This window comes from Lipophrys pholis (genome assembly GCF_963383615.2).
Source record: "Lipophrys pholis genome assembly, chromosome: 2".
NCBI classification, from domain to species: domain Eukaryota; kingdom Metazoa; phylum Chordata; class Actinopteri; order Blenniiformes; family Blenniidae; genus Lipophrys; species Lipophrys pholis.
In genome coordinates this window covers 39,753,456-39,780,550 of record NC_137636.1, presented here as the reverse complement: position 1 = coordinate 39,780,550, position 27,095 = coordinate 39,753,456, and the positions used below count along the sequence as shown (strand labels likewise).

The 27,095-nt window shown below is 46.7% G+C and overlaps 2 protein-coding genes across 2 annotated transcripts in view; both read right to left on the bottom strand.

Moving 5' to 3' along the window:
- Window positions 1-947: 947 nt before the first annotated feature.
- LOC308128343 (chymotrypsin B-like) lies at window positions 948-2,520 on the bottom strand. The gene is made up of 7 exons (XM_080493436.1): window positions 2,435-2,520; window positions 2,261-2,364; window positions 2,108-2,187; window positions 1,847-1,928; window positions 1,579-1,759; window positions 1,357-1,490; window positions 948-1,266 (listed from the first exon to the last, which is right to left on the bottom strand). The coding sequence occupies exons 1-7, from the start codon at window positions 2,484-2,486 to the stop codon at window positions 1,105-1,107; spliced, it is 795 nt and encodes a 264-aa protein (XP_080349562.1). The 5' UTR covers window positions 2,487-2,520; the 3' UTR covers window positions 948-1,104.
- A 4,434-nt stretch (window positions 2,521-6,954) lies between these two features.
- Window positions 6,955-27,095, bottom strand: part of LOC308106746 (transient receptor potential cation channel subfamily M member 1-like) — a gene marked incomplete at both ends in the record, with an annotated part of 49,667 nt that continues 29,526 nt past the window's right edge. The window contains 20 exons of the mRNA XM_080458656.1: window positions 6,955-7,490; window positions 7,588-7,946; window positions 11,445-11,577; window positions 11,762-11,964; window positions 12,068-12,212; window positions 12,362-12,382; window positions 12,776-12,950; window positions 13,024-13,275; window positions 13,357-13,485; window positions 14,940-15,077; window positions 15,159-15,284; window positions 17,334-17,562; window positions 17,800-18,083; window positions 18,343-18,372; window positions 18,505-18,645; window positions 23,663-23,713; window positions 25,935-26,069; window positions 26,225-26,383; window positions 26,562-26,662; window positions 26,752-26,824. Of these exons, the coding sequence (XP_080314782.1) occupies window positions 6,955-7,490; window positions 7,588-7,946; window positions 11,445-11,577; window positions 11,762-11,964; window positions 12,068-12,212; window positions 12,362-12,382; window positions 12,776-12,950; window positions 13,024-13,275; window positions 13,357-13,485; window positions 14,940-15,077; window positions 15,159-15,284; window positions 17,334-17,562; window positions 17,800-18,083; window positions 18,343-18,372; window positions 18,505-18,645; window positions 23,663-23,713; window positions 25,935-26,069; window positions 26,225-26,383; window positions 26,562-26,662; window positions 26,752-26,824 (3,420 nt within the window). The remainder of the gene's footprint in view (window positions 7,491-7,587; window positions 7,947-11,444; window positions 11,578-11,761; window positions 11,965-12,067; window positions 12,213-12,361; window positions 12,383-12,775; window positions 12,951-13,023; window positions 13,276-13,356; window positions 13,486-14,939; window positions 15,078-15,158; window positions 15,285-17,333; window positions 17,563-17,799; window positions 18,084-18,342; window positions 18,373-18,504; window positions 18,646-23,662; window positions 23,714-25,934; window positions 26,070-26,224; window positions 26,384-26,561; window positions 26,663-26,751; window positions 26,825-27,095) is intronic.

The following is a 27,095-nucleotide window of genomic DNA, read 5'->3' as shown; positions in this document are numbered from 1 at the left end:
GGTTCAGAACCGAGCCTCGCAGAATTCTCTGTCTTTCTCTTGTCTTCATCCTCTCTCATTCTCCTCCTTTCTCCACGAACCCGGATCTCCTCGCAGCCCTGCTCTCCTCTTATCTGATCAAGATAAGCTCACACACACTGCATGTTATCTAACCCTAACCCTTGATCACAAGAGTTCTAACTGCAGGTCCCGACCTCCACTTAGGAATCCGGTGCTCAGAACTGGGCCAACGGAACCGTTGAACATTGATAACTTCACTACAACGTTAAGTTAGGGTTAGGAGTTAGGGTTAGAGGTTAGGGTTAGGGTTATGAGTTAGGATTAGAGGTTAGGGTTAGCATTATGAGTTAGGGTTAGATGTTAGGGTTAGGGTTATGAGTTAGGATTAGAGGTTAGCAGTTAGCATTACGAGTTAGGGTTAGGGTTAAGAGTTAGGGTTAGGAATTAGGGTTAGCGTTATGAGTTACGGTTAGAGGTTAGGGTTAGCGTTATGAGTTAGGGTTAGCATTATGAGTTAGGGTTAGGCTTAGAGGTTAGCAGTTAGCATTACGAGTTAGGGTTAGCGTTATGAGTTAGGGTTAGAGGTTAGGGTTAGCGTTATGAGTTAGGGTTAGCATTATTATTTAGGGCTAGGGTTATAAGTTCGGGTTTGGGTTAGGGTTAGGCTTACTACACAATTCCCTACCCAACCCAGTAACCCTAACCCAGCTTATCAGTCACTCCATCTCCTGGTGTACTTCATCAGGAACTCCACTTCAAGGTGGCGGTGGAGGTGGAGGTCATCAGACAGGCTCTGACAAGTAAACTATCAACCAATCAAATCCTTTTCCAGAGTTTGTGCAAACAGAAATCCCAGATCGAGATCAATGAATTAAGTTGAGTGAAATTCTGAAATTTTCTGTTGATTCCACTAAACTCTGCTGTGCAAACACACAAAAAGACTTTTACTGGTTTCAAATGTTTTATTTTCATTCAGCGAGTTTGAAGTCTGACGTTTGGCTTCCAGGCAAGTCCAGGATCAGGGACCTGGACCTAGAGTCCTTGGTCTTAGGTCCAGGATCAGATTCTTGGGCTCCTGTTGGCTGCAGCTCTGCTACACAGTGTTTAGTTGGCAGCGAGGATCTGGTCCACCCAACCACGGAGCTCGGTGACACGGGCATAGACGGCAGGGGTGGAGGTGGAGCATCTGCTGCTTCCCCAGGACACAATGCCCACCAGAGTCCAGACGTTGTCCTTCTCACAGACCAGAGGGCCGCCAGAGTCGCCCTGCAAGGTTGACAAGTAAACAAGTAAACAAAAACCCTGCCAGCAACCCAATCAGGACAGGCCAAGACAGGTGAGTGGGCGGGGCCTCACCATGCAAGACGTGGCTCCAGCTCCTCCGGCGCAGATCATGACATCTGATATGTTGCTGCCCCAGTGCCTCTTGCACTGGTCGTTAGACAGCAGAGGCAGCGCCGCCTGCTGGAGGTTGTTGGGAGTGTTGGCAGCTGAGACACACACACACACACACACACACACAAAGTCAACACACAGCAGCACCGCCAGATCCCCTCAAAACAACTGTGTGTGTCTCACCGTTATATCTGGTCAGTCCCCAACCGGAGGTGACGCACAGCCTGCCGGCGGCAAACAGGTCGCCAGACTCGGCAAGGCAGACGGGAGAGACGTTGGTTCCCAGGCGAGCGGGTGAGGCCAACTTGATAAGGGCGATGTCATTGTTGATAGTGCTGGGGTTCCAGCTGTGATGGGTGAAGACCTGGGGGGGGGGGGGGGGGGGGGAGTTAGAGGGAGCCGGGCCGGGCCGGGCACTCGGACCAATGGTTGGCTGAAAGCTGTGCCTTACCTGAGCGGGTTTCAGAATCTGGACATCTTCATTGGAACTGTAGCCCTTGTTATGCTCACCGGCAACCACACGGTGGTAAGTCCTAAACAAACAAACAAACAAACAAACAAACAGTCAGCTCTAAAACCCACAAGACTTTCTGCACAAGGAGAGAACCAGGCTGAATCCTTCTGAGTCCAGGAACTTGTGCTGAACATCTGATCGTTCTCACGTCTCAGCAGCAAACAATCAGCTTCCCTCTCAGGTGTTTGTGTTTCTGACCTGACGTTGCAGTGAGCAGCAGTGACCACCCAGTTCTCGTTGATCAGAGATCCTCCACAGAAGTGGAAGCCACTGGATTGCTGAGGAAAATCAATGGAGGTGAGACACCAAAGAAGAAGAAGAAGAAGAAAAAGAAGAAGAAGTAGTAGTCACCTGCAGAGACACCTGCCAGGGCCAGGAGTGAGGCACCGCCTCCTCACCGTTCACAATGCGAGCATAGCCGGTCACCTGGGGGGCGATGGCCGGAGTGCCGCAGCCTGCCGGTGCCAGAGAAGGATTTATAACAGCAACATCAACAAACAGACCCCAGCGGTGGGCGTTTCTCACCGTAGGCAGCGCTGATGAAGGCGAGGCAGGACACAATCCAGAGGAAGGCCATGGTGCTTCTGATGATTCTGATGATGAAGATGAAAAGTGCTGCTGTTTTATACCCGAGCTCGGTGGAACCTCCACCAATCAGAGAAGCCGCTGAAGCGGCGGGTCACACACCAGCTGCTTATCATGATCAGATCCCACGACACACACGCCCCAGCCTGCTGCGCTCTGACTGGCTGGCACACACACACACACACACACACACACACACACACACACACACACACACACACACACACACACACACACACACACACACACACACACACACACACACACACTCTGACACCTAAACCCACAAACTAGAGATTCTTCACGCTTTGAGTTTTCTGAATAACGACTATAAAATACTTGCAATGTGGCTTAAAAAAATCCTACCATCAATTCTAAATCGAGACCAGACAGGTTTTATCCCAGAACAGAAAGCAGCAGAGGATATGAGAAATATTATATCATGACTGAGGCAGAATGTCTTTGTCTTCTAGTAGTTGCAATATTCCTGGACACAGAAAAAAACCTTTTACTGGATTGAGTAGACATATTTATTCAATGTATTATCGAAGCATGGAATTGTTCTCAAATGCATTCCGTTGGTCAGTCAATGTATAATAAACCTTTTGCAACTGTTAGGACTACCGTATTTTTCGGACCATAAGGCGCATTTAAATGTCCATATTTTTTTCCAAAATCAACAGTGTGCCTTACATTCCGGTGCGCCTTGTGTATCACTTCCAGCTGTGTTTACGGACCTAGCTGCGCCGCTGAGTATTTTGCCCATCGGATTTTGCCGCCTCGCGGAGTAATACACATTATGTACTGTAATATTGTTGTGTTTATTTAATGACCCTAAAATGGCTCCTGTGAAGAGACACGCTTACGAAGCAGAATTCAAGCTTAAGGCTTGAATTGAGTCACGCAGATCAACATGGAAATAGAGCAGCTGCGAGAGAATTTAATATTAACGAATCAATGGTACGTAAATGGAGGAAGCAAGCAGACGACCTGCGCCAAGTAAAAAAGACTAAAAAAGGTTTCCGCGGGAACAAAGCAAGATGGCCAAAGTTGGAGGACAACATTGAACAGTGGGTCATTCAACAGAGAGCAGCGGGTAGAAGCGTCTCTACTGTCACTATACGACTCAAGGCAACAGCAGTAGCGAGTGATATGCAAATCAACGACTTTCGAGGTGGCCCTTCTTGGTGCTTTCGTTTTATGAAAAGACGTAATCTCTCCATACGCACAAGAACTACCGTCTCACAACAACTGCCAAAAGATTACGTTGAAAAGCTAGCCCTTTTCCGCACCTACTGCGCGGGAAAGATCGCTGAAAAGAAGATCCGCGTAGAGCACATAACCAACATGGATGAAGTGCTACTCACCTTTGATATTCCCATGAACCGTACGGTCGAGAAAACAGGGACGAGCACGGTGTCTATCCGCACCACAGGGAACGAAAAGTCATCTTTCACGGTTGTCCTCGGTTGCCAGGCAAACGGCCAGAAACTACCACCGATGGTCATTTTCAAGAGAAAAACTGTTCCAAAAGAAAAGTTTCCAGCTGGCGTCATTGTCAAAGGGCTGGATGGACGAGGGGATGATGAGTGCGTGGCTGAGTGAAATTTACGTGCAGCGACCGAATGGCTTTTTCCACACAGTTCCGTCCCTTTTGATCTACGACTCCATGCACGCCCATCTCACCGACGCCGTCAAAGACCAGGTAAAGAAAACAAACTCGGAGCTCGCCGTCATTCCCGGTGGATTAACGAAAGAACTCCAACCGCTGGATATTGGCGTCAACAGGTCGTTCAAAGTTAAACTGCGAGCAACGTGGGAGCGCTGGATGACAGACGGCGAACACACATTCACAGGGAGACAACGCCGGGCAAGCTACTCACTTATCTGCCAGTGGATCGTGGATCGTGGATGCCTGGGCCAAGGTTTCCGTACAAGTGTAGTTCGAGCGTTCATGAAGGCAGGAATCATCACGGAGCAGCCAAGTAACAGTGAGAGTGAGTCGGATGAGGACGAGAGGGATACAGGTGTGCTTGACGCCACCATCGCACAACTGTTTAACTCAGACACTGATGGCGAAGATTTTGAAGGATTTGCGGAAGAGGAATGAACTGACAAGTATGTGTATTGTTTAGTATTTCACGAGTTTTAGCTGAATTTTTTGAGTTTTTGAAATTATTCAGTTTATTTCGTATTTCATGAATAAAAACTAAAAAATGAGTTGAGTGATTGAAATTGTTGAGTTTATTTAGTATTTCATGAATTACAATCAAAAAATGTTTTATTTAAAACAAATGTTTTAATTATTGACTTTATAATAAATAAATTGAGTAATGTTTGACTTGTCTGGCCGTTTTGTCTCGCTTAATTGTTGCGCCTTACAATCCAGTGCGCCTTATTTATGAAAATTGACACAGCTATTTATAGTGCGCCTAATGATCCGGTGCGCCCTATGGTCCGAAAAATACGGTAATAGACAAATAGACTTTTCAGATCCACAGAACAAGAGCGTCCAGCCTCCATAACCTTAGTGATTTTAGCTATAGAACCCTTTGCCTGTGTGTTGCCGGTTAGTTTAGAATATATCTGGTATCACACTCTACAAATCTGATTTCAAAATTAATCTCTTTGCAGATGATGTGTTCATGACACTTTGGCCACCAGAGGAATTGATTCCTCCTGCTAAAATTGATCAGTGACTTTGGAAGAAGATCAACTGGTGTAAAAGTTCAGTAATCCTTTAAATCCTTCCACATCTTCTAATATTTGAAATGATGCATCTATTAAATGGAAACCACAGGGTAGGAAATATTTAGCTATCAATATAAAATCAACATGGGGGTTGTGTGTGTGTGTTGGGGGGGGGGGGGGGGGGGGGGGGTCCACCACTGTTTGTCACTATGGGGGTATTACCACACCTTTCTGTTCTCTTTTCCTCAATTCATTTGAAAATACTACCAAATGGTTTGTGAAAGATGGAGAGCTGATTCCATTCCAGAACCACTGGTGTATTCTCCAAATATTTACAATTAAAATCCATTTTATGCAGTTTTTCTTTCAATAATACAGAGGAATCCCTTGATTGTTAATCGAAAAGAGTAACCAACTGTAGGAAGCCAGTACCAAAACTTTCCAAGATAATTTATCTAATTATTTTTAATCGATTGTAGATCAGTGGGAAAGAGACGTAGCTTCAGACTGACCACAGGGCAGTACTCACAATGTGAAATGATTTGTCACAACGTGTATACAATGACACAGTTAAAATGTTGACATAGTTTTTATATTACACCACATAGATTAAATAAAATGAATTCTGATGTGTTGGCATGGACATAGGAAGTCTGGAACCCTAATTCTATTCTACTCGAATACATCCGTCTTAGAAGAAGAATCCTACTTTATTAATCCCCTTGAGGGGAATGTATTCCCTGAACCGACTAAGGGAGAACCCGGAGGAAAGAACACATACGGGTAGAACATGCAAACGCCACACAGAAAGGCCCTGGGCTGGATTTGAACCCTCCATCTTCTCACTGTGAGGCAAGAGTGCTAACCACCAGAGGCAGCCAGAAGTTCACCTCTGTGTTAGGACGTATGGAGGTTTTATTTCATTATTGTTATCATTATCATTATTTTGATCATCATCATCATCATCATCATCATTATTATTATTATTATTATTATTATTTTGATCATTATTTTTTTAATAAACTGGAAAGTGAGAAAGTCAAACTGCCTTCATATAGACAGTTGGGTTAATGACTATATGGAGCTGATAGTCATGACAGATTCCTTCATGTTAATGACTCTATATCACCAGAAAACACCTGATTAACGTCTATTATTATGCAGACGATACACTGATCTATTGATCAGTAGAACCAGATGATACTCTGACCTATTGATCAGTAGAACCAGATGATACTCTAACCTATTGATCAGTAGAACCAGATGATACACTGACCTATTGATCAGTAGAACCAGATGATACTCTGACCTATTGATCAGTAGAACCAGATGATACTCTAACCTATTGATCAGTAGAACCAGATGATACACTGATCTATTGATCAGTAGAACCAGATGATACTCTAACCTATTGATCAGTAGAACCAGATGATACACTGATCTATGATGATATTGATCAACTTGTCTTGAAGACATAAAAGCCAGTTGAGCTGTAACTTCCTGCTTGTGAACTCAGATAAAACAAAAGTTCTTCTATTAGAGAGAGAAATGATGTAAACGTCTAGAAACACTGGATGGTTTGAGAAGGGTTGGATCACTGTTTTTCTTTGGTTGGATTCCTATGAATCAGTCACCCCCCCCCCCAGGACCACCACACAACTTATTGATTTATGGAATCAGATTCACTCGTCCATCAGAGACAGTTTGAAACGAGGAGGAAAGTATTTCCAGTGTCTCATCAGGCCTTTCTTCACTTGTCTTATTGGATTTTATGTTGAATTTTCAGAGTCTCTGGAGCTCCGGGGCCGGGGATCAGCGGCCCCCCCACTGAAGGAGGACACCAGGTCCCTGACACTGCTGGCCAGGCGTGGTATCTCCTCATCATCACTCTTTTTCATCCTGGTCTTCCTCGGGTTGATGTTTAGACTTTTAGAGCGCAGAGTCGGGTACGTTCTGTCCTCTTCACCGTGGATTCTGTCCAGAGGCTCCACCTTCTCCTCGAGCAGCACCGCCTCCCGTTCTGCCTCCTCAGTAGCCATGGCACCGGTCGTCTGGTTCTGATCCTGAGGGGTGGAGCTGATGCTACTGCTGAGAGGCTGAGAGGATGAACCCTGTGTGACCTTTGACCTCTCCAGCAGAGAGGGTGCCACAGCCTCCAGCTGGCTCTGCTCAGGCTGTAGGATTGAGACCGAGGGGGGGCGCTCTGGGTCACAGGGGGAAATCTGGATGTCGATGCTGGACAGAGACTGAGTGCGGTCTTTCAGTCCTCCAACCTCCAGCGTGGGACCGAATTCTGGGACGGCGCCTGAAAGAAGAAGCAAGTCTCCACAAATATCCCAAACTTCAAATCAGACACATTACCCAGAAAAACAGTGGCAGTATTTTTGATGTTGTGTCCTTGCCTGTGGCTCCTCCCCCTCCTTGTCTCTCTGGGCTCGGCGGTGCCCTCTTTGACTCCGCCCCTGGTTCCCCACACACCGAGCTGCGCTCCTCCTGCTCGTAGCGGTACAGACTGTATCCGTCTGCGCTGTTGACGCTGCCATGTCGCAGCAGTGCGGCGGGCTCACACACCGACGAGCCTCTGGAGCGAGTCCCAACCAGCTCGGCTCGGTCCACACCTGCCAGCTTCTCCAAGGCGTTCATCATGCGACTGGAAAACTCTTCCAACTGCGCCAGACGCAGATCCACCGTCTGCAGCGAGGACTTCATGGAATGTTCTCGCTCGTTCACCTCCTCCAGGCGCATGGACATGTTCTCCACCCTGTGTCCACAACATCAGCAACACGATCCACAACAACACACCGTCAGTAACTAAACAACTGGAGCCAAACCTTGACAGTAGAGACTGAATCAGCCTCCCTACTGAACCTGGGAGCTGCTTCCTCATGGGAGGAGCCTGAGAGCTGGAAGCTCCGCCTCCATTCTACTGGAACCTCCAGGCGGAAGCACTGAGAACCAAGTGTTCTTCTGGGGAGATATGGGACTAACAGCTCTCTAATATATCATAGAGCTGCTTAATGGACAACACGAACAACAATAACATCAACAACCCCACCAATAACAACAACAACACAAAAAAACAACAACAACACAAATAACACCAACAACAATAACAACAACCCCACCAATAACAACAACAACATAAATAACAACAACAATGACAACAACAACACCAATAACACCAACAACATAAATAACAACAACACCAATAACAACAACACCAACAACAACAACCCCACCAATAACAATAACACCAACAACGTAAATAACAACAACAACACCAATAACAACACCAACAACAACCCCACCAATAACACCAACAACGTAAATAACAACAACACCAACAACAACACCACCAATAACAACACCAACAACGTAAATAACAACAACACCAATAACAACAACCCCACCAATAACACTAACAACATAAATAACAACAACAACCCCACCGATAACAACACCAACAACGTAGACAACAACAACAACAACAACACCAATAACAACAACAGCACCACCAATAAATAATAATTAATGGACTCACTCATATAGCACCTTTTTGCTGACAACAACCCCAAAGCGCTTTACACAGCTCATCACATTCACCCGTTCACACACACACATTCACACCCCACTGGAGGCTGCAGCTGTGCAAGGCGCTGTCACTCCAGTGGGGGCAGTTTGGGGTTCGGTGTCTTGCCTAAGGACACTTCGGCATGTAGGCAGGCAGAGATTGCAGAGATGGGAATTGAACCTGCAGCATTGCTATTACAATGACACCAACAACACCAATAACAACGACACCCATAACAACACCAATAATGCAAAAAAAAAACCAATAACACCAACACCAACAAAAACAATCACACCAACAATAACACAAACAACACGAATAACATCACCACCACCAACCAAACCAATAACAACAACAACAACACTAATAACACAGACAACACTAATAGTAACAACAACAACTCCAATAACAACACTAAAATCAATCACACCAGTAGCACCAAAAACCCAGTCAATAATAACAACAACACAGATAACAACACAAATAACACTACCAACAACACCAATAACATAAACTACACCAATAAAAACAACAACACCACCAATAACACCAACAAACTAATAACAACAACAAGAACAATAAGACCAAATACCAACAATGACACCAATAACAACACTATTAAAACCAACAACAACAACACAAATAATAACAATACCAACAATGACACCAATAACAACACTATTAAAACCAACAACAACACAAATAATAACAATACCAACAACACTAACAGCACCAATAACACCAACAACACCGTAAATAACACCACCAACAACAACAACAATAACACAAACAGCACCAATAAACACACAGGATCTCTGTGTTTCCTTGTTCCTTGTTAACTTATCCAGATGTACATGATCCTGATCACCAACCAAGCAGGTTACCAACACAGACCAGGTGTGAGCGTTCACCTGAAAGGGGCGGAGCTTGCAGCGTGTGACCAATCACAGAGGGAGAAACCCTGCAGAGCAGCTGACTCTACCATAGAGGAGCAGTTAATCTCTGAGATTATGAAGAATTCCAACCCATCCAGCAGCTCAGAGCAACACTGCTGCTGCAGCCAGAACCAGAACCTTCCTGACTTGTTAATGCTGACTTGGTGAGATTAGAGCAGATTAATTCATGGGACAATAGAACCGGAGTCACTTTCACTTTATTCCAGCAGAACGGTTCCAGGCAGAGCTTCCTCACTGCTCTTCTTTTACTTTACATTTTACCTCCACTGGTTCTGAGGCGGAGGTTCTGAGGCGGAGGTTCTGAGGCGGAGGTTCTGAGGCGGAGGTTCTGAGGAGGAGGTTCTGAGGAGGCGGTTCTGAGGAGGAGGTTCTGAGGCGGAGGTTCCTCCGTGTGAGTGTGTTTCCTGTTGGAATATTAATTCATCACCGTGACGACAGGAGAAGTTCTGCTTCCATTAATTCATGGTTCTGTCAGCGTCAGCATTATTATTAAGATCATTATTCCAGATCAACCCTCGTGGAGCCAAACAGACCTGGAACAAGAACCAGAACCAGAACCTCCTTCAGAGCCTCAGAGACCAGGATTTATTTTATTATGTCAAGAAGATTGTTCTGGATTAATTTATCATCTCCTCTCTGCTGCAGCTCAGAGCTGAACCCGCCCACCAATCACCATCATTTAAGAATGGGCGGGGCATTTCCCAAGAGCTGTGATTGGTCAGGAGGCGGAGCTCTGACCTCTTATCCAGAACATAACCTGGTTAGACTTTCAGCGTCAGTTACCAGGTGATTTATCCTGGTGAGAAGTGAACCAGCGTCGTAGTACGGAAAACCTGAGTTAATCCTTGAAGTTACCTAGATAAGAGAAAACCTGAGTTAATCCTGAAGTTACCTAGATAAGAGAAATCAGAGTTAATCCTTGAAGTTACCTGGATAAGAGAAAACCTGAGTTAATCCTTGAAGTTACCTAGATAAGAGAAAACCTGAGTTAATCCTTGAAGTTACCTGGATAAGTAAAAATCCAGCTTTGTAGTACAGGCCTCAGCTACAACACCAACAACACCAATAACAACAACAACAACAACACAAATAACAACAACACCGTCAATAACACCATCAACACAAATAACAACAACAACAACCACCACAACAACAACACAAATAACAACAACAACACCGTCAATAACACCATCAACACAAATAACAACAACAACAACCACCACCACAACAACAACACAAATAACACCACCAATAACAACAACAACACCACCACCACCACCACCAGCAACAACAACAAACAAATAAAATACAACAGCAACAATAAGGCCAGCTACAATTTCAACAACACCATTAACAACAAGAACAACACCCACAACAACAACAACACCCCCAATGATGACACAAACCAGCCAAAGTGTGATCATATCTCTGAATTTATCAACTTGACAAAGGTCAGAACGGAGTATAAACACTGATGGGCTCTTAAACGGAGTCCTGAGGGACTTCAAACAGTGAGTGAGAACCTCATACACTCTCATGTGTTTGGTTCTAGTCCCACCTCACAGTGAGAGGATTCCAGGTTCGACTCCAGGTTCGTGGCCCTTCTGTGTTTTATATGCATGTGGGAGGGCATGAATGTGTGTATATGGAACATGTGGACGCACGCACACACACACACACACACACACACACACACACACACACACACACACACACACACACACACACACACCTTTCTGATGTAACTCTGATCCTCTCGTTGTTGGATGACTGTTTCTCGTCGTCTTTTTCCCTGAAGTACTCCTCCACACATTGCTCCTCAAACTCGTGAAGGCTCTTCAGCTCCTCAAAGTTCAGCACCAACTCTGAAGACACACACACACACACACACACACACACACACACACACACACACACACACACACACACACACACACACACACACACACACACACACACACACACACACACACACACACACACAATGAAGATATCCCTCTGGGATTTTTGAAGTTTTTCTATTCTCTCACGTGATGAGGCCGGACTCACGGAGGCGGCGCTCACGCTCCTCACGCTCCCCCTCTGTCCTCCTCCTGCAGCGACAGCACAGCCTCCTCAGCACGATGTAGATGTGGGGGAGCACGATGAGTGGGGGGGGCAGGATGGGCCGGTCGTGGAAGGTCATGATGAGCTGATAACGCTGAAACTTCCACACCTGGTTAGAGATGGACTTCACCTCAAAGAAGGTGTTACTGTGCAGCAGGAGGAGGAAAAGTGGTTTAATGCCTTTTGTGGTTCTCTAAAAGCTCTGATCATCCATGTGATTGAGGTCATGTGACTTATCATGTGACTGACTTGAACACAGCGATCAGCAGATTGACTAGAAGGATGTTGGCGACCAGCAGGTAACATGCCATGATGGCGGGCGTGAGCCAGGCGCCGGGAATACAAGGAGGCAGCTTCTTCCCATCTTCATCATACATGTTGTCTCCACAGGGGGCTGGAACACACACACACATACAGTACACACACACGCACGCACGCACGCACACACGCACGCACGCACACACGCACGCACACACACAGCTTCACTTCTGCTTGTTTGGTGAGACTGAAGCGATGGCGGAAGCGAAGCGGTCAGATACTCACGATTTATCTCCATCGCATAAACTGAGCAAGAAAACAGATGACAATCAATCAACCAATCAGAAAATAAACAACTTTTCATGTAGTGCAAAAGGATAATATCTGTAAAGCTGTTCTATAGAAAAAGATATGTTTCATTATAAATACAAATATTTTAAATTGATTTTCAAAAATTCTAAAATCACCTAAATTTACCAACAAGGAAAGTCCACGTGTTGAAATGGACCAGCGGGGATTACTATGGATGAGGACAGGTGAGGTCTGCATGAAGGACAGGTGAGGTCTGGTCTAGATGGAAGAGAACAGGTCCTCACCTGTTCTCTTCCATCTAGACCAGACCTCACTGGATAGATGAGGACAGGTGAGGTCTGGGTGAGGACAGACTTGCGGGACTCTTACTATGGACTCTAGTCTTACGGTCTATGGAGTCTGCAAACACCTCTCCGTAGATCATCCAGTAGGGCATGTAGAAGATGTTGCGGGCGAGCCTCCAGGTGGGCTCCTCATCTGGGTGTAGGATGGCCTGTCGTGCCACACCGAAGCTCATCAGCACCACCAGCATGATGACCACAAAGTACAGCATGTCGATCATCTGAGGGTGGAGACGGATGGAGGTGAGTGGTGGATGGGGTTGTTCTTGTGGTAGGAAGTGTGAGGGAGTATACCATCTTTCCGATCATCATGACGTAGGGCCCCAGGTATTTGTTGACTCCGAAGATGTCCAGCACACGGATGTACCAGAAGATGATGTCCACGCAGTAGATGACTCGTCCATAGCCCATGGACGGTTCGTTCTGCAGCCGCAGCAGGAGGCCCAGCAGGAACACCGAGATCGCCGCCACGTCCGTGATGTTCCAGTAGTCCTCCAGCCACACGTTGATCTTCTGCTTCAGCTTCCCCGGCTCCGACATCAGGATCTGGCAGGATGCACAGAGACACCTGAAGCACCTGTGCCTGAAGAGCCTGCAACTGAAGCAGCTGAACCTCCACCTGCACACCTGTCGGACTTTCTCCAGGCCCAGAGTGATGATGTAGGAGATAACTATCCACTCCTGCAAAGATGGCCAGCGCTCCATCTTCACCAGGATGATGTAGTTATAGAGCATCAGGTAGACCAGGTAGGAGATCTGACACACAGAGACACTGTTTAGTTCAGGTCCTCATGGTATGCTCCACCTGTTCATGCAGGTGGAGCTCCACCTGTTCATGCAGGTGGAGCTCCACAGTGGAGACCCACTTTTAGGGACTCAAATCAAACATTTCTAAACAGAAGAAGCTGAACATCATGGAGCAACTCAGCTGGGAGACAGACGATGAAGAGGACAAAGACAACGATGATGATGAAGATGAAGGGAATCAAGCCAATTACGATGATGATGATGATGATGATGATGATGATGATGATGATGATGATGATGATGATGATGATGATGATGATGATGATGATGATGATGTGTAAATTGATCCTTTAGCGTCATTGAAAGAAACGATATTTTTGGAAGTTGTGTCATTGACTTCAATAGTTCTATTGAATAAAATATATACTATACTATATTAGTACTATACTACAGTATATTATATACAACTATAAATAACCCGATGAAACCAGACGTAACCCGACCCAACCAGACGTAACCCAACCCAACCAGACGTAACCCGACGCAACCAGACGTAACCCGACGCAACCAGACCCAACCAGACGTAACCCGACCCAACAAGACGTAAACCGACGCAATCAGACCCAACCAGACGTAACCCGACGCAACCAGACGTAACCCGACCCAACCAGACGTAACCCGACACAACCAGACGTAACCAGACGTAACCCGACGCAACCAGACCCAACCAGACGTAACCCGACCCAACCCGACGCAACTTGACGTAACCCGACCCAACAAGACGTAAACCGACGCAATCAGACCCAACCAGACGTAACCCGACGCAACCAGACGTAACCCGACCCAACCAGACGTAACCCGACGCAACCAGACGTAACCCGACGTAACCCGACGCAACCAGACGTAACCAGATGTAACCCGACCCAACCAGACGTAACCCGACGCAACCTGACGTAACCCGACGCAACCAGACGTAACCAGATGTAACCCGACCCAACCAGACGTAACCCGACGCAACCAGACGTAACCAGATGTAACCCGACCCAACCAGACGTAACCCGACGCAACCTGACGTAACCCGACCCAACCAGACGTAACCCGACGCAACCAGACGTAACCAGACGTAACCCGACCCAACCAGACGTAACCCGACCCAACCAGACGTAACCCGACGCAACCCAAAATAAACAGAGGTTGCCCGACATAGTCCACCGTAACCAGACGTAACCCAACCCAACCCGACTTAGCCCGACATAACTCAAAGTAACCCGATGTAACCCAACGTAACCAATGGAACACAATGTAACCAGACGTAACCCGAAATAACACGACTTAGCCCGACATAACCCAATGTAACCCAAGGTAAACAGACGTGAGCCCATGTGCTGCCAGGCAGGAACCCACGCCTCTACAGGCTTCTCACTGGTCATTCAGGTTTGGCGATGAGGAAACATCAGACTTACGGTGTTGAACCAGAACTTGGTGAAGGGGGCGTTGTAGAACTCATAAATCTTCCTGCCGATGGGGATTCTCCGGCCCGGCTTCTGATTTTCTTCTTCATCTCCTTTCTTTGACGCAGCGTCCACATTAGACACGGCATCCTGAAAACAACAGTCAGTCAGACCTAGAACTATTAGCATAGCTTTAGCATGGCAGCTGCACAGGCTGGGTCTCACTCTCACTTTGCTGGACTTGTCCTTGTCTTTGGTCGTGGAGTCGTCGCCTCCTCTGGAGTAGTGTGTCGCTTCATCTCCTAGACGAAACTCCAGGAGCAGAATAGCAGGCGGGAAGATGATCCCCACGATGACCTACAGACAAATTCCAGCATCAACAAAGTCACAGTGAGGGGTTGGTCTCTCTCTTGGTACCAGAGGTGGGTTGGTCTCTCTCTTGGTACCAGAGGTGGGTTGGTCTCTCTCTTGGTACCAGAGCTCCTCCAGTCTCAGGTCGACCTTCCACTTTGTTGTGGTTTCACCTGAGAGCGTATTTTCTCCAGACTCCGATGAAGAGCAGTGCAGAGCTGATCACTGTCTGTCAGTTGGATCAGGCAATGGAAGACCTGACAGGCCCAACAGACCCGCAGACCCGACAGACCCGACAGGCCAGACAGACCAGACAGACCAGACAGACCCGACAGACCCGACAGACCCGACAGACTTGACCGACCCAACAGACCCGAAAGGCCAGACAGACCCGACAGACCAGACAGACCAGACAGATTCGACAGACCCGACAGACCCGACAGGCCAGACAGACCCGACAGGCCCGACAGGCCCGACAGACCCGACAGACCCGACAGACCCGACAGACCCAACAGACCCAACAGGCCAGACAGACCCGACAGACCCAACAGGCCAGACAGACCCGACAGGCCCAACAGACCCGACAGACCAGAGAGACCCGACAGGCCAGACAGACCCGGCAGGCCAGAAAGACCTGACAGACCCGACAGACCTGACAGACACGATAGGCCAGACAGACCTGACAGGCCCAACAGACCAGACAGACCCGACAGGCCAGACAGACCCGGCAGGCCCGACAGGCCCGACAGGCCCGACAGGCCCGACAGGCCCGACAGGCCCGACAGACCCGACAGGCCCGACAGACCCGACAGACCCGACAGACCCGACAGACCCGACAGTCCCGGCAGGCCAGACAGACCCGACAGACCAGACAGACCCGACAGGCCCGACAGACCCGACAGACCCGACAGGCCAGACAGACCCGACAGACCCGGCAGGCCAGACAGACCCAACAGACCTGACAGACCCGACAGGCCAGACAGACCCTACAGACCAGACAGACCAGACAGACCTGTCAGACCCGACAGACCTGTCAGACCCGATAGACAGGTGTGCTAGTAGAGGGCTCTGATCTTTGACTTGGAATGAGAGTATCATTTTTGATGGAGGGAACACTTTGAGGTGGAGGTTCAAACCTTTAATCACCAAGAAGGGGGAGCGTGTGCTGGTTATCACACATCTCAGCCCCCCTGAGAAAGTCCATGGGGGTTCTGGAACAGAGGCACTGAATCAAAGCCAAAACTCAGATATGGGAGGAACCGTGCTGGACCACTCACAGATTATCGATCAGGCTTGGGAGTTCAAAAATCCAGTGGACATAAGTTTTGTGGACTTGGAGAAGGTCTATCACCGTACTCCCCGAGATGTCTGGTTGGAGGGGTTTAGGAAGTATCAGGAATCAGAGCCGCTGCTATGGACCTGTGTGAGAGCGATCTGCACCGGAGAGGACTTGGTCATGTGACTTGAGTTGCTTTTTTGATGACTCGTGACTTAATTTAAAAAACAAAACAAAGACTTGAGGCTTGACTTGGACTTGGAAGTTAAAGACTCGGGACTCGACTTAAGAAACAATGACTCGAATGATTTGAGTGTTAAAATATTACCCGATATGAGCATTGACATGATAGATGGAGACGCCTCATTGACTGGTGCTGCCTATTGGAGCTGATGTTCAGCACGGCCGCCATCTTGGATGGGTCTCCCTGAACCTCCTGTGCTTTTATTTCTACTGAGGAAGGTGAAGTTCAACTTCAGTGATTATGAGTACAATAATCATCACTGCTTGAATTTTAACACACTAAAAATATATGTTCTCACGCTGAAATACATTGTATTCTGCTCTTTAACAAACATCCGATTCTATTCTGTGTGGAGTAACTGTAAACAAGTTCACTGTGGGAATAATGAAGTAGGCTGGCACAGTGAGCAGTGGTGAGTGCTCTCCCCTCACAACAAAAATGTTATGAGTTCGAGTACTGACCCGTGTGTGTGTGTGTGTGTGTGTGTGTGTGTGTGTGTGTGTGTGTGTGTGTGTGTGTGTGTGTGTGTGTGTACCTTCAGACTGTTGCTCTTGCCCATCCTCAGACAGCCCATCCACATGTCTGTGAGCAGCATCTGGCTGCAGGTATGGGCGATGAAGTCTCGGTGTTTGGCGGCGACCGCCAGCTTCAGGCAGGTGGAGTTACTCCAGTTCTTCAGCTCGTAGGTCAGCAGCTTCATGGCCACTTGCTCATCGTGTTTGTAGGATTGGTCCAGCAGCTCATAGGCCAGCTGACCAAACTCCCTGTGTGGAGGCACAGCGCTCCCATCAGGCATTCAGGCTGGCCACACACACACACACACACACACACACACACACACACACACACACACACACACACACACACACACACACACACACACACACACACACACACACACACACACACACACACACACACACACACACACACACACACACACACACACACACACACACACACACACACACACACACACACACACACAGCGTGGGACTCACTTGGAGTTGTTCTCCAGGTCCTGGTAGATGTCGTCCACCAGCTCACTCTGGGACGACTCGTGGGCCATGGCTTTGTAGAGTTTACAAGCCACCAGAGCCTTCGCCATGGCCTCCTCCCCCCGCTGCCAAAGGAAGAGCGCCATCTTCTGGCGCTTCATCAGCACTGCCCAGACCATCAGCTCATGGAAGGGGTACTGGAAGCGGCTGAGCTCAGGGTCGTCCACGTCAATGTCCACCTCCTCCTCTTTCTTCTTGCCCTTCCCCTTGGACCGGGGCTCATCGTCCTGTAAGAGCAGTGCAGAGCCTACCAGCAGGTCTCCAGACGCACATAGAACATATACAACACGTACAGCAACACATAGAACATATACAACACGTACAGCAACACATAGAACATATACAACACGTACAGAGTTTCCGGACACTCTACAACACACACACACACACACACACACACACACACACACACACACACACACACACACACACACACACACACACACACACACACACACACATAGAACATATACAACACGTACACACCTCCATCCCCAGAAGCTTCAGGGCTTTGGGCTGTGAGACATAAAAGAACACAGACACCCGATGAAGTGAGCTCAGCTGAACAGACACCGCTCCACCCCACCTTACCCCACCCCCCACCTCACCCGACCTCAACCTGCCCTGCCCTGCCACCCCCCACCTCACCCGCTTCAGACCATACAGGTTGTTGTAGAGTGTCCGGAAACTCTTGCGGGTGTATTTGCAGCGATAGGCTCCGCCCATGAGGAACTCCAGCACCAGCCCGATGTCGATGAGTGTGATCTGATAATCTGGAGGAAGATTCCCCTGAAACACACATCAGACCTCCTGAACACTTACTCCCACCCAGAAACTAGGTGAAGCTTGTTCCTACATGAAGCTGGTTTCTAAATGAAGATTGTCCCTATATGACGCTCGTCCTTAAATGAAGCTCGTCCCGATATGAAGCTTGTTTCTAAATGAAGTTTGTTTCTAATTGAAGTTTGTTTCTAAATGAAGTTTGTTTCACAATGAAGCTCGTTCCTAAATGAAGCTTGTCCCAAAATGAAGCTTGTCCCAAAATGAAGCTCGTCCCTAAATGAAGCTCGTCCCTAAATGAAGCTCGTTCCTAAATGAAACTTGTCCCTAAATGAAGCTTGTTCCTAAATGAAGCTTGTCCCTAAATGAAGCTTGTCCCTAAATGAAGCTCGTCCCTAAATGAAGCTTGTTCCTAAATGAAGCTTGTCCCTAAATGAAACTTGTTCCTAAATGAAGCTCGTTCCTAAATGAAACTTGTCCCAAAATGAAGCTTGTCCCTAAATGAAGCTCGTCCCTAAATGAAGCTCGTCCCTAAATGAAGCTTGTCCCTAAATGAAGCTCGTTCCTAAATGAAACTTGTCCCTAAATGAAGCTTGTTCCTAAATGAAGCTTGTCCCTAAATGAAGCTTGTCCCTAAATGAAGCTCGTTCCTAAATGAAACTTGTCCCAAAATGAAGCTTGTTCCTAAATGAAGCTCGTCCCTAAATGAAACTTGTCCCTAAATGAAGCTCGTCCCTAAATGAAGCTTGTCCCTAAATGAAGCTCGTTCCTAAATGAAACTTGTCCCTAAATGAAGCTTGTTCCTAAATGAAGCTTGTCCCTAAATGAAGCTTGTCCCTAAATGAAGCTCGTTCCTAAATGAAACTTGTCCCAAAATGAAGCTTGTTCCTAAATGAAGCTCGTCCCTAAATGAAACTTGTCCCTAAATGAAGTTTGTTCCTAAATGAAGCTTGTCCCTAAATGAAGCTCGTTCCTAAATGAAACTTGTCCCAAAATGAAGCTTGTTCCTAAATGAAGCTCGTCCCTAAATGAAACTTGTCCCTAAATGAAGCTCGTTCCTAAATGAAACTTGTCCCTAAATGAAGCTTGTCCCTAAATGAAGCTTGTCCCTAAATGAAGCTCGTTCCTAAATGAAACTTGTCCCAAAATGAAGCTTGTTCCTAAATGAAGCTCGTCCCTAAATTAAGTTTGTCCCTAAATGAAGCTTGTCCCTAAATGAAGCTTGTCCCTAAATGAAACTTGTTCCTAAATGAAGCTTGTTCCTAAATGAAGCAAGCCTCATTTAGGAAGCTTCAAGCCTCATTTAGGAAGCTTCAAGCCTCAAGCTCGTCCCTAAATGAAGCTTGTCTCTACATGAAGCTCGTCCTTAAATGAAGCTCGTCCCGATATGAAGCTTGTTTCTAAATGAAGTTTGTTTCTAAATGAAGTTTGTTTCTCAATGACGCTTGTCCCTAAATGAAGCTTGTCCCTAAATTAAGCTTGGCCCTAAATGAAGCTTGTCCCTAAATGAAGCTTGTTCCGAAATGCAGCTTGTCTCTACATGAAGCTCGTCCATAGGTGAAGCTTGTCCATAAATGAAGCTTGTCTCTACATGAAGCTCGTCCATAGGTGAAGCTTGTCCCTAAATGAAGCTTGTTCCTAAATGAAGCTTGTCCTAAATGAAGCTCGTCCCTAAATGAAGCTTGTCCCTAAATGAAGCTCGTCGCTAAATGAAGCTCGTCCCTAAATGAAGCTCGTTCCTAAATGAAACTTGTCCCTAAATGAAGCTTGTTCCTAAATGAAGCTTGTCCCTAAATGAAGCTTGTCCCTAAATGAAGCTTGTCCCTAAATGAAGCTCGTTCCTAAATGAAACTTGTCCCTAAATGAAGCTTGTTCCTAAATGAAGCTCGTTCCTAAATTAAGTTTGTCCCTAAATGAAGCTTGTTCCTAAATGAAGCTCGTCCCTAAATGAAGCTTGTCCCTAAATGAAACTTGTCCCTAAATGAAGCTTGTTCCTAAATGAAGCTTGTTCCTAAATGAAGCCAGCCTCATTTAGGAAGCTTTAAGCCTCAAGCTTGTTCCTAAATGAAGCTTGTCCCTAAATTAAGCTTGTCCCTAAATGAAGCTTGTCCCTACATGAAGCTCGTCCATAGGTGAAGCTTGTCCCTAAATGAAGCTTGTCCCTAAATGAAGCTCGTCCCTAAATGAAGCTTGTCCCTAAATGAAGCTCGTTCCTAAATGAAACTTGTCCCTAAATGAAGCTTGTTCCTGAATGAAGCTTGTCCCTAAATGAAGCTTGTCCCTAAATGAAGCTCGTTCCTTAATGAAACTTGTCCCAAAATGAAGCTTGTTCCTAAATGAAGCTCGTCCCTAAATGAAACTTGTCCCTAAATGAAGCTTGTTCCTAAATGAAGCTTTTCCCTAAATGAAGCTTGTCCCTAAATGAAGCTCGTTCCTAAATGAAACTTGTCCCAAAATGAAGCTTGTTCCTAAATGAAGCTCGTCCCTAAATGAAACTTGTCCCTAAATGAAGCTCGTTCCTAAATGAAACTTGTCCCTAAATGAAGCTTGTTCCTAAATGAAGCTTGTCCCTAAATGAAGCTCGTTCCTAAATGAAACTTGTCCCTAAATGAATTTGTTCCTAAATGAAGCTCGTTCCTAAATTAAGTTTGTCCCTAAATGAAGCTTGTTCCTAAATGAAGCTTGTTCCTAAATGAAGCTTGTCCCTAAATGAAGCTTGTCCCTAAATGAAACTTGTTCCTAAATGAAGCTTGTTCCTAAATGAAGCAAGCCTCATTTAGGAAGCTTCAAGCCTCAAGCTCGTCCCTAAATGAAGCTTGTCTCTACATGAAGCTCGTCCTTAAATGAAGCTCGTCCCGATATGAAGCTTGTTTCTAAATGAAGTTTGTTTCTAAATGAAGTTTGTTTCTCAATGACGCTTGTCCCTAAATGAAGCTTGTCCCTAAATTAAGCTTGGCCCTAAATGAAGCTTGTCCCTATATGAAGCTTGTTCCGAAATGAAGCTTGTCTCTACATGAAGCTCGTCCATAGGTGAAGCTTGTCCCTAAATGAAGCTTGTCTCTACATGAAGCTCGTCCATAGGTGAAGCTTGTCCCTAAATGAAGCTTGTTCCTAAATGAAGCTTGTCCTAAATGAAGCTCGTCCCTAAATGAAGCTTGTCCCTAAATGAAGCTTGTCCCTAAATGAAGCTTGTCCCTAAATTAAGCTTGTCCCTAAATGAAGCTTGTCCCTAAATGAAACTTGTCCCTAAATGAAGCTCGTTCCTAAATGAAGCTCGTCCCTAAATGAAGCTTGTCCCTAAATGAAACTTGTCCCTAAATGAAGCTTGTTCCTAAATGAAGCTTGTTCCTAAATGAAGCCAGCCTCATTTAGGAAGCTTCAAGCCTCAAGCTTGTTCCTAAATGAAGCTTGTCCCTAAATGAAGCTCGTCCTAAATGAAGCTCGTCCCTAAATGAAGCTTGTCCCTAAATGAAGCTTGTCCCTAAATGAAGCTCGTCCCTAAATGAAGCTCGTCCCTAAATGAAGCTTGTCCCTAAATGAAGCTTGTTCCGAAATGAAGCTTGTCTCTACATGAAGCTCGTCCATAGGTGAAGCTTGTTCCTAAATGAAGCTCGTCCCTAAATGAAACTTGTCCCTAAATGAAGCTTGTTCCTAAATGAAGCTCGTTCCTAAATTAAGTTTGTCCCTAAATGAAGCTTGTTCCTAAATGAAGCTCGTCCCTAAATTAAGCTTGTCCCTAAATGAAGCTTGTTCCTAAATGAAGCTTGTTCCTAAATGAAGCAAGCCTCATTTAGGAAGCTTCAAGCCTCAAGCTCGTCCCTAAATGAAGCTCGTCCTTAAATGAAGCTCGTCCCGATATGAAGCTTGTTTCTAAATGAAGTTTGTTTCTAAATGAAGTTTGTTTCTAAATGAAGCTTGTTTCTAAATGAAGTTTGTTTCTAAATGAAGTTTGTTTCTCAATGATGCTTGTCCCTAAATTAAGCTTGTCCCTAAATTAAGCTTGGCCCTAAATGAAACTTGTCCCTACATGAAGCTCGTCCCTAAATGAAGCTTGTCCCTAAATGAAGCTTGGCCCTAAATGAAGCTTGTCCCTAAATGAAGCTTGTCTCTACATGAAGCTCGTCCATAGGTGAAGCTTGTCCCTAAATGAAGCTTGTTCCTAAATGAAGCTTGTTCCTAAATGAAGCTTGTCCCTAAATGAAGCTTGTCCCTAAATGAAGCTTGTTCCTAAATGAAGCTTGTTCCTAAATGAAGCTTGTTCCTAAATGAAGCTTGTCCCTAAATGAAGCTCGTCCTTAAATGAAGCTTGTCCCTAAATGAAGCTTGTCCCTAAATGAAGTTTGTTCCTAAATGAAGCTTGTTCCTAAATGAAGCTTGTCCCTAAATGAAGCTTGTTCCTAAATGAAGCTTGTTCCTAAATGAAGCTTGTCCCTAAATGAAGCTTGTCCCTAAATGAAGCTTGTTCCTAAATGAAGCTTGTCCCTAAATGAAGCTCGTCCTTAAATGAAGCTCGTCCTTAAATGAAGCTTGTCCCTAAATGAAGTTTGTTCCTAAATGAAGCTTGTCCCTAAATGAAGCTTGTTCCTAAATGAAGCTTGTTCCTAAATGAAGCTTGTCCCTAAATGAAGCTCGTCCTTAAATGAAGCTTGTCCCTAAATGAAGCTTGTCCCTAAATGAAGCTTGTTCCTAAATGAAGCTCGTCCCTAAGTGAAGCTTGTTCCTAAATGAAGCTTGTCCCTAAATGAAGCTTGTCCCTAAATGAAGCTTGTTCCTAAATGAAGCTTGTCCCTAAATGAAGCTCGTCCCTAAATGAAGCTTGTCCCTAAATGAAGCTCGTTCCTAAATGAAGCTTGTCCCTAAATGAAGCTTGTTCCTAAATGAAGCTTGTCCCTAAATGAAGCTCGTCCCTAAATGAAGCTCGTCCCTAAATGAAGCTTGTCCCTAAATGAAGCTTGTTCCTAAATGAAGCTCGTCCCTAAATGAAGCTTGTTCCTAAATGAAGCTCGTCCCTAAATGAAGCTCTCACCTTCTTAACGTCTCGGACCACAAAGTGCAGCGTATTAGCAGGACCCAGTTTCTGCAGACACCGAGAGAAGAGGCATTGATTTCAGAGAGTTAAAAGATGGAGGTCTGATGGAGGTCTGATGGAGGTCTGAAGGCGGTCTGATGGAGATCTAATGGCGGTCTGATGGAGGTCTGATGGAAGTTTGATGGAGGTCTGATGGAGGCTTGATGGAGGTCTGATGGAGGCCTGATGGAGATCTGATGGAGGTCTGATGGAGGCTTGATGGAGATCTGATGGAGGCTTGATGTAGGTCTGATGGAGGTCTGATGGAGTTCTGATGGAGGTCTGATGGAGGCCTGATGGAGATCCTGTGGAGGTCTGACCTCCATCAGACCTGAGCCATCAGGTCTGATGGCTGTCTGATGGAGGTTTGATGGAGATCTGATAGAGGTCTGATGGAGGCTTGATGGAGATCTGATGGAGGCTTGATGGAGGTCTGATGGAGGTCTGATGCAGGCCTGATGGAGATCTGATGGAGGTCTGACCTCCATCTGATGGAGGTCTGATGGAGGTCATATGGAGGTCTGATGGCGGTCTAATAATGGAGCACGACCTACAGCCTCCAGCAGGGGGTGCTGCTGTGAAGTTTACTCCAGTCAAACATGAGGCTCATGGACCAAAACCGTCCGCCAAAAGCTCCAATCAGCCCCAGAAACCACCAAGCAAGTGCTTATGGTTTGTTTAAAGAATTATGTGGAGGTGAATAGTTTAATAACGAGACTTTGTTTTTGAGAATGTTCCTGTGGTTTATCCGCTACTCACAGTGAGGAGTACACGCCATGTCAGAAGAGCTATGAGTATAATGACATTTCTCTAATTTTGTGATCCTGAAATGTATTTTTCTGTCATGAGGTTTACTCTTGATCTCATCAGGACTTGTCTTGGACTCGATAAAGGTGGACTTGACCTGCCTCTGACTCCTCCCCCTCTGACTCCTCCCCCATCTGACTCTTCTTCCCTCTGACTCCTCCTCCTCTGACTCCTCCCACTCTGACTCCTCTTCCCTCAGACTCCTCCCCCTCTGACACCTCCCACTCTGATTCCTCTTCCCTCTGACTCCTCCCCCTCTGACACCTCCCACTCTGATTCCTCTTCCCTCTGACTCCTCTTCTCTTAGACTCCTCCCCCTCTGAATCCTCATCCCTCTGACTCCTCTTCCCTCTGACTCCTCCCCCTCTGACTCCTCTTCTCTCTGACACCTCCCCCTCTGACTCCTCTTCCCTCTGACTCCTCTTCTCTTAGACTCCTCCCCCTCTGAATCCTCATCCCTCTGACTCCTCTTCCCTCTGACACCTCCCCCTCTGACTCCTCTTCCCTCTGACTCCTCCCCATCAGACTCTTCTTCCCTCTGACTTCTATTCCCTCTGACTCCTCCCACTGACTCCTCCCACTCTGACTGCTCTTCCACCTGACTCCTCTTCCCTCTGACTCCTCTTCCGTTAGACTCCTCCCACTCTGACTCCTCTTCGCTCTGACTTCTATTCCCTCTGAGTCCTCCCACTCTGACTCCTCTTCCCTCTCACTCCTCTTCCCTCTGACTCCTCTCTCCTTTGACACCTCCCACTCTGACTCCTCTTCCCTCTGACTCCTCCCCCTCTGACTCCTCTTTCCTCTGACTCCTCCCCCTCTGACTCCTCTTCCCTCAGACTCCTCTTCCCTCAGACTCCTCTTCCCTCAGACTCCTCTTCCCTCAGACTCCTCTTCCCTCAGACTACTCTTCCCTCAGACTACTCTTCCCTCAGACTACTCTTCCCTCAGACTACTCTTCCCTCTGACTCCTCCCCCTCTGACTCCTCCCCCTCTGACTCCTCTTTCCTCTGACTCCTCTTTCCTCTGACACCTCCCCCTCTGAATCCTCATCCCTCTGACTCCTCTTCCCTGACTCCTCCCCCTCTGATTCCTCTTCCCTCTGAATCCTCTCTCCTTGAACACCTCCCACTCTGACTCCTCTTCCCTCTGACTCCTCCCACTCTGACTCTTCTTCCCTTTGACTCCTCCCACTCTGACTCCTCTTCCCTCTGACTTCTATTCCCTTTGACTCCTCCCCATCTGACACCTCCCACTCTGACTCCTCTTCCCTCTGACTCCTCCCCCTCTGACTCCTCCCCCTCTGACTTCTCATCCCTCTGACTCCTCCCACTCTAACTCCTCTTCCCTTAGACTCCTCCCACTCTGACTCCTCTTCCCTCACACTCCTCCCCCTCTTACACCTCCCACTCTGACTCCTCCTCACCGTGTTGTAGAGCTCCTCCAGGCGGGGAATCGTCAGGAAATGATGAATGTTGACGCCATTTTCAATCAGAAGTTTAACAAAGTCAACTCGGTCCAACACCAGAGCATCCATCATGGCCTGTTCCAGAGAGTGTACCTGTACCACCACAGGCATCATCATGATCATAATAATCATCATCATCATTATCATTATAAATACCGCAAACATCATCATCATCATCATCATCATTATAATCACCGCAAACATCATCATCATCATCATCATCATCATCGTGGTCTCTGTTTCCTCACCCAGCTCAGTAGTTCCAGTTTCCGGGGGTCTGTCTCTTCGGGTGGTTCAGGTTTGTTTTTTGCCCCTTTGCCCTTTTTGCCCCGGCCCTTCCCCTTAGCTGCTGCTTGTCTCTGAGCACCGGGGCTTTTGGGTCTGTCGCTATGTGAAAGACTGACAGGCTGAACAGAGAGGAGAGCATGAGACACACACACACACACACACACACACACACACACACACACACACACACACACACACACACACACACACACACACACACACACACACACACACACACACACACACACACACACACACACACACACACACACACACACACACACACACACAGCTCACAGGCCAGTGGTGTCCAAACACGAAGATCTGACTTCTTGCGATGTCGACTCTGTTCCAGGCCAAAGCCAAACTCAGCTGGTCTGAAGCTGAAGCATTTGTACCTGAAGTAATCAGATTACCACAGTGAATACTCAGCTGATCTGAGGACAAACTTCAAACATCCACACACACAAAACAATGAGCTTGTTACCTTTCAGTAAAGCTGTGAGGATGGACATCTCGATATCCTGCTGTCCCTCCGAGCCCATCCTGAACACGGTGATCTACACAACCAACAACACACTGTGAGTACAGCATCCTGAACACGCGTGATCTACACAACCAACAACACACTGTGAGTACAGCATCCTGAACACGGTGATCTACACAACCAACAACACACTGTGAGTACAGCATCCTGAACACGCGTGATCTACACAACCAACAACACACTGTGAGTACAGCATCCTGAACACGGTGATCTACACAACCAACAACACACTGTGAGTACAGCATCCCGACGTGCGTGTATTTAATGTGTGTGTGTGTGTGTGT

Coding starts and splice junctions, on each gene's coding strand:
- LOC308128343 (XM_080493436.1), bottom strand. CDS start 2,486: ATGGCCTTCCTCTGGATTGTGTCCTGCCTCGCCTTCATCAGCGCTGCC. Junction 1,760..1,846: donor AGATTCTGAAACCCGCTCAG/GTAAGGCACAGC, acceptor CCCCCCCCCCAG/GTCTTCACCCATCACAGCTG. Junction 1,491..1,578: donor GGGACTGACCAGATATAACG/GTGAGACACACA, acceptor TGTGTGTCTCAG/CTGCCAACACTCCCAACAAC.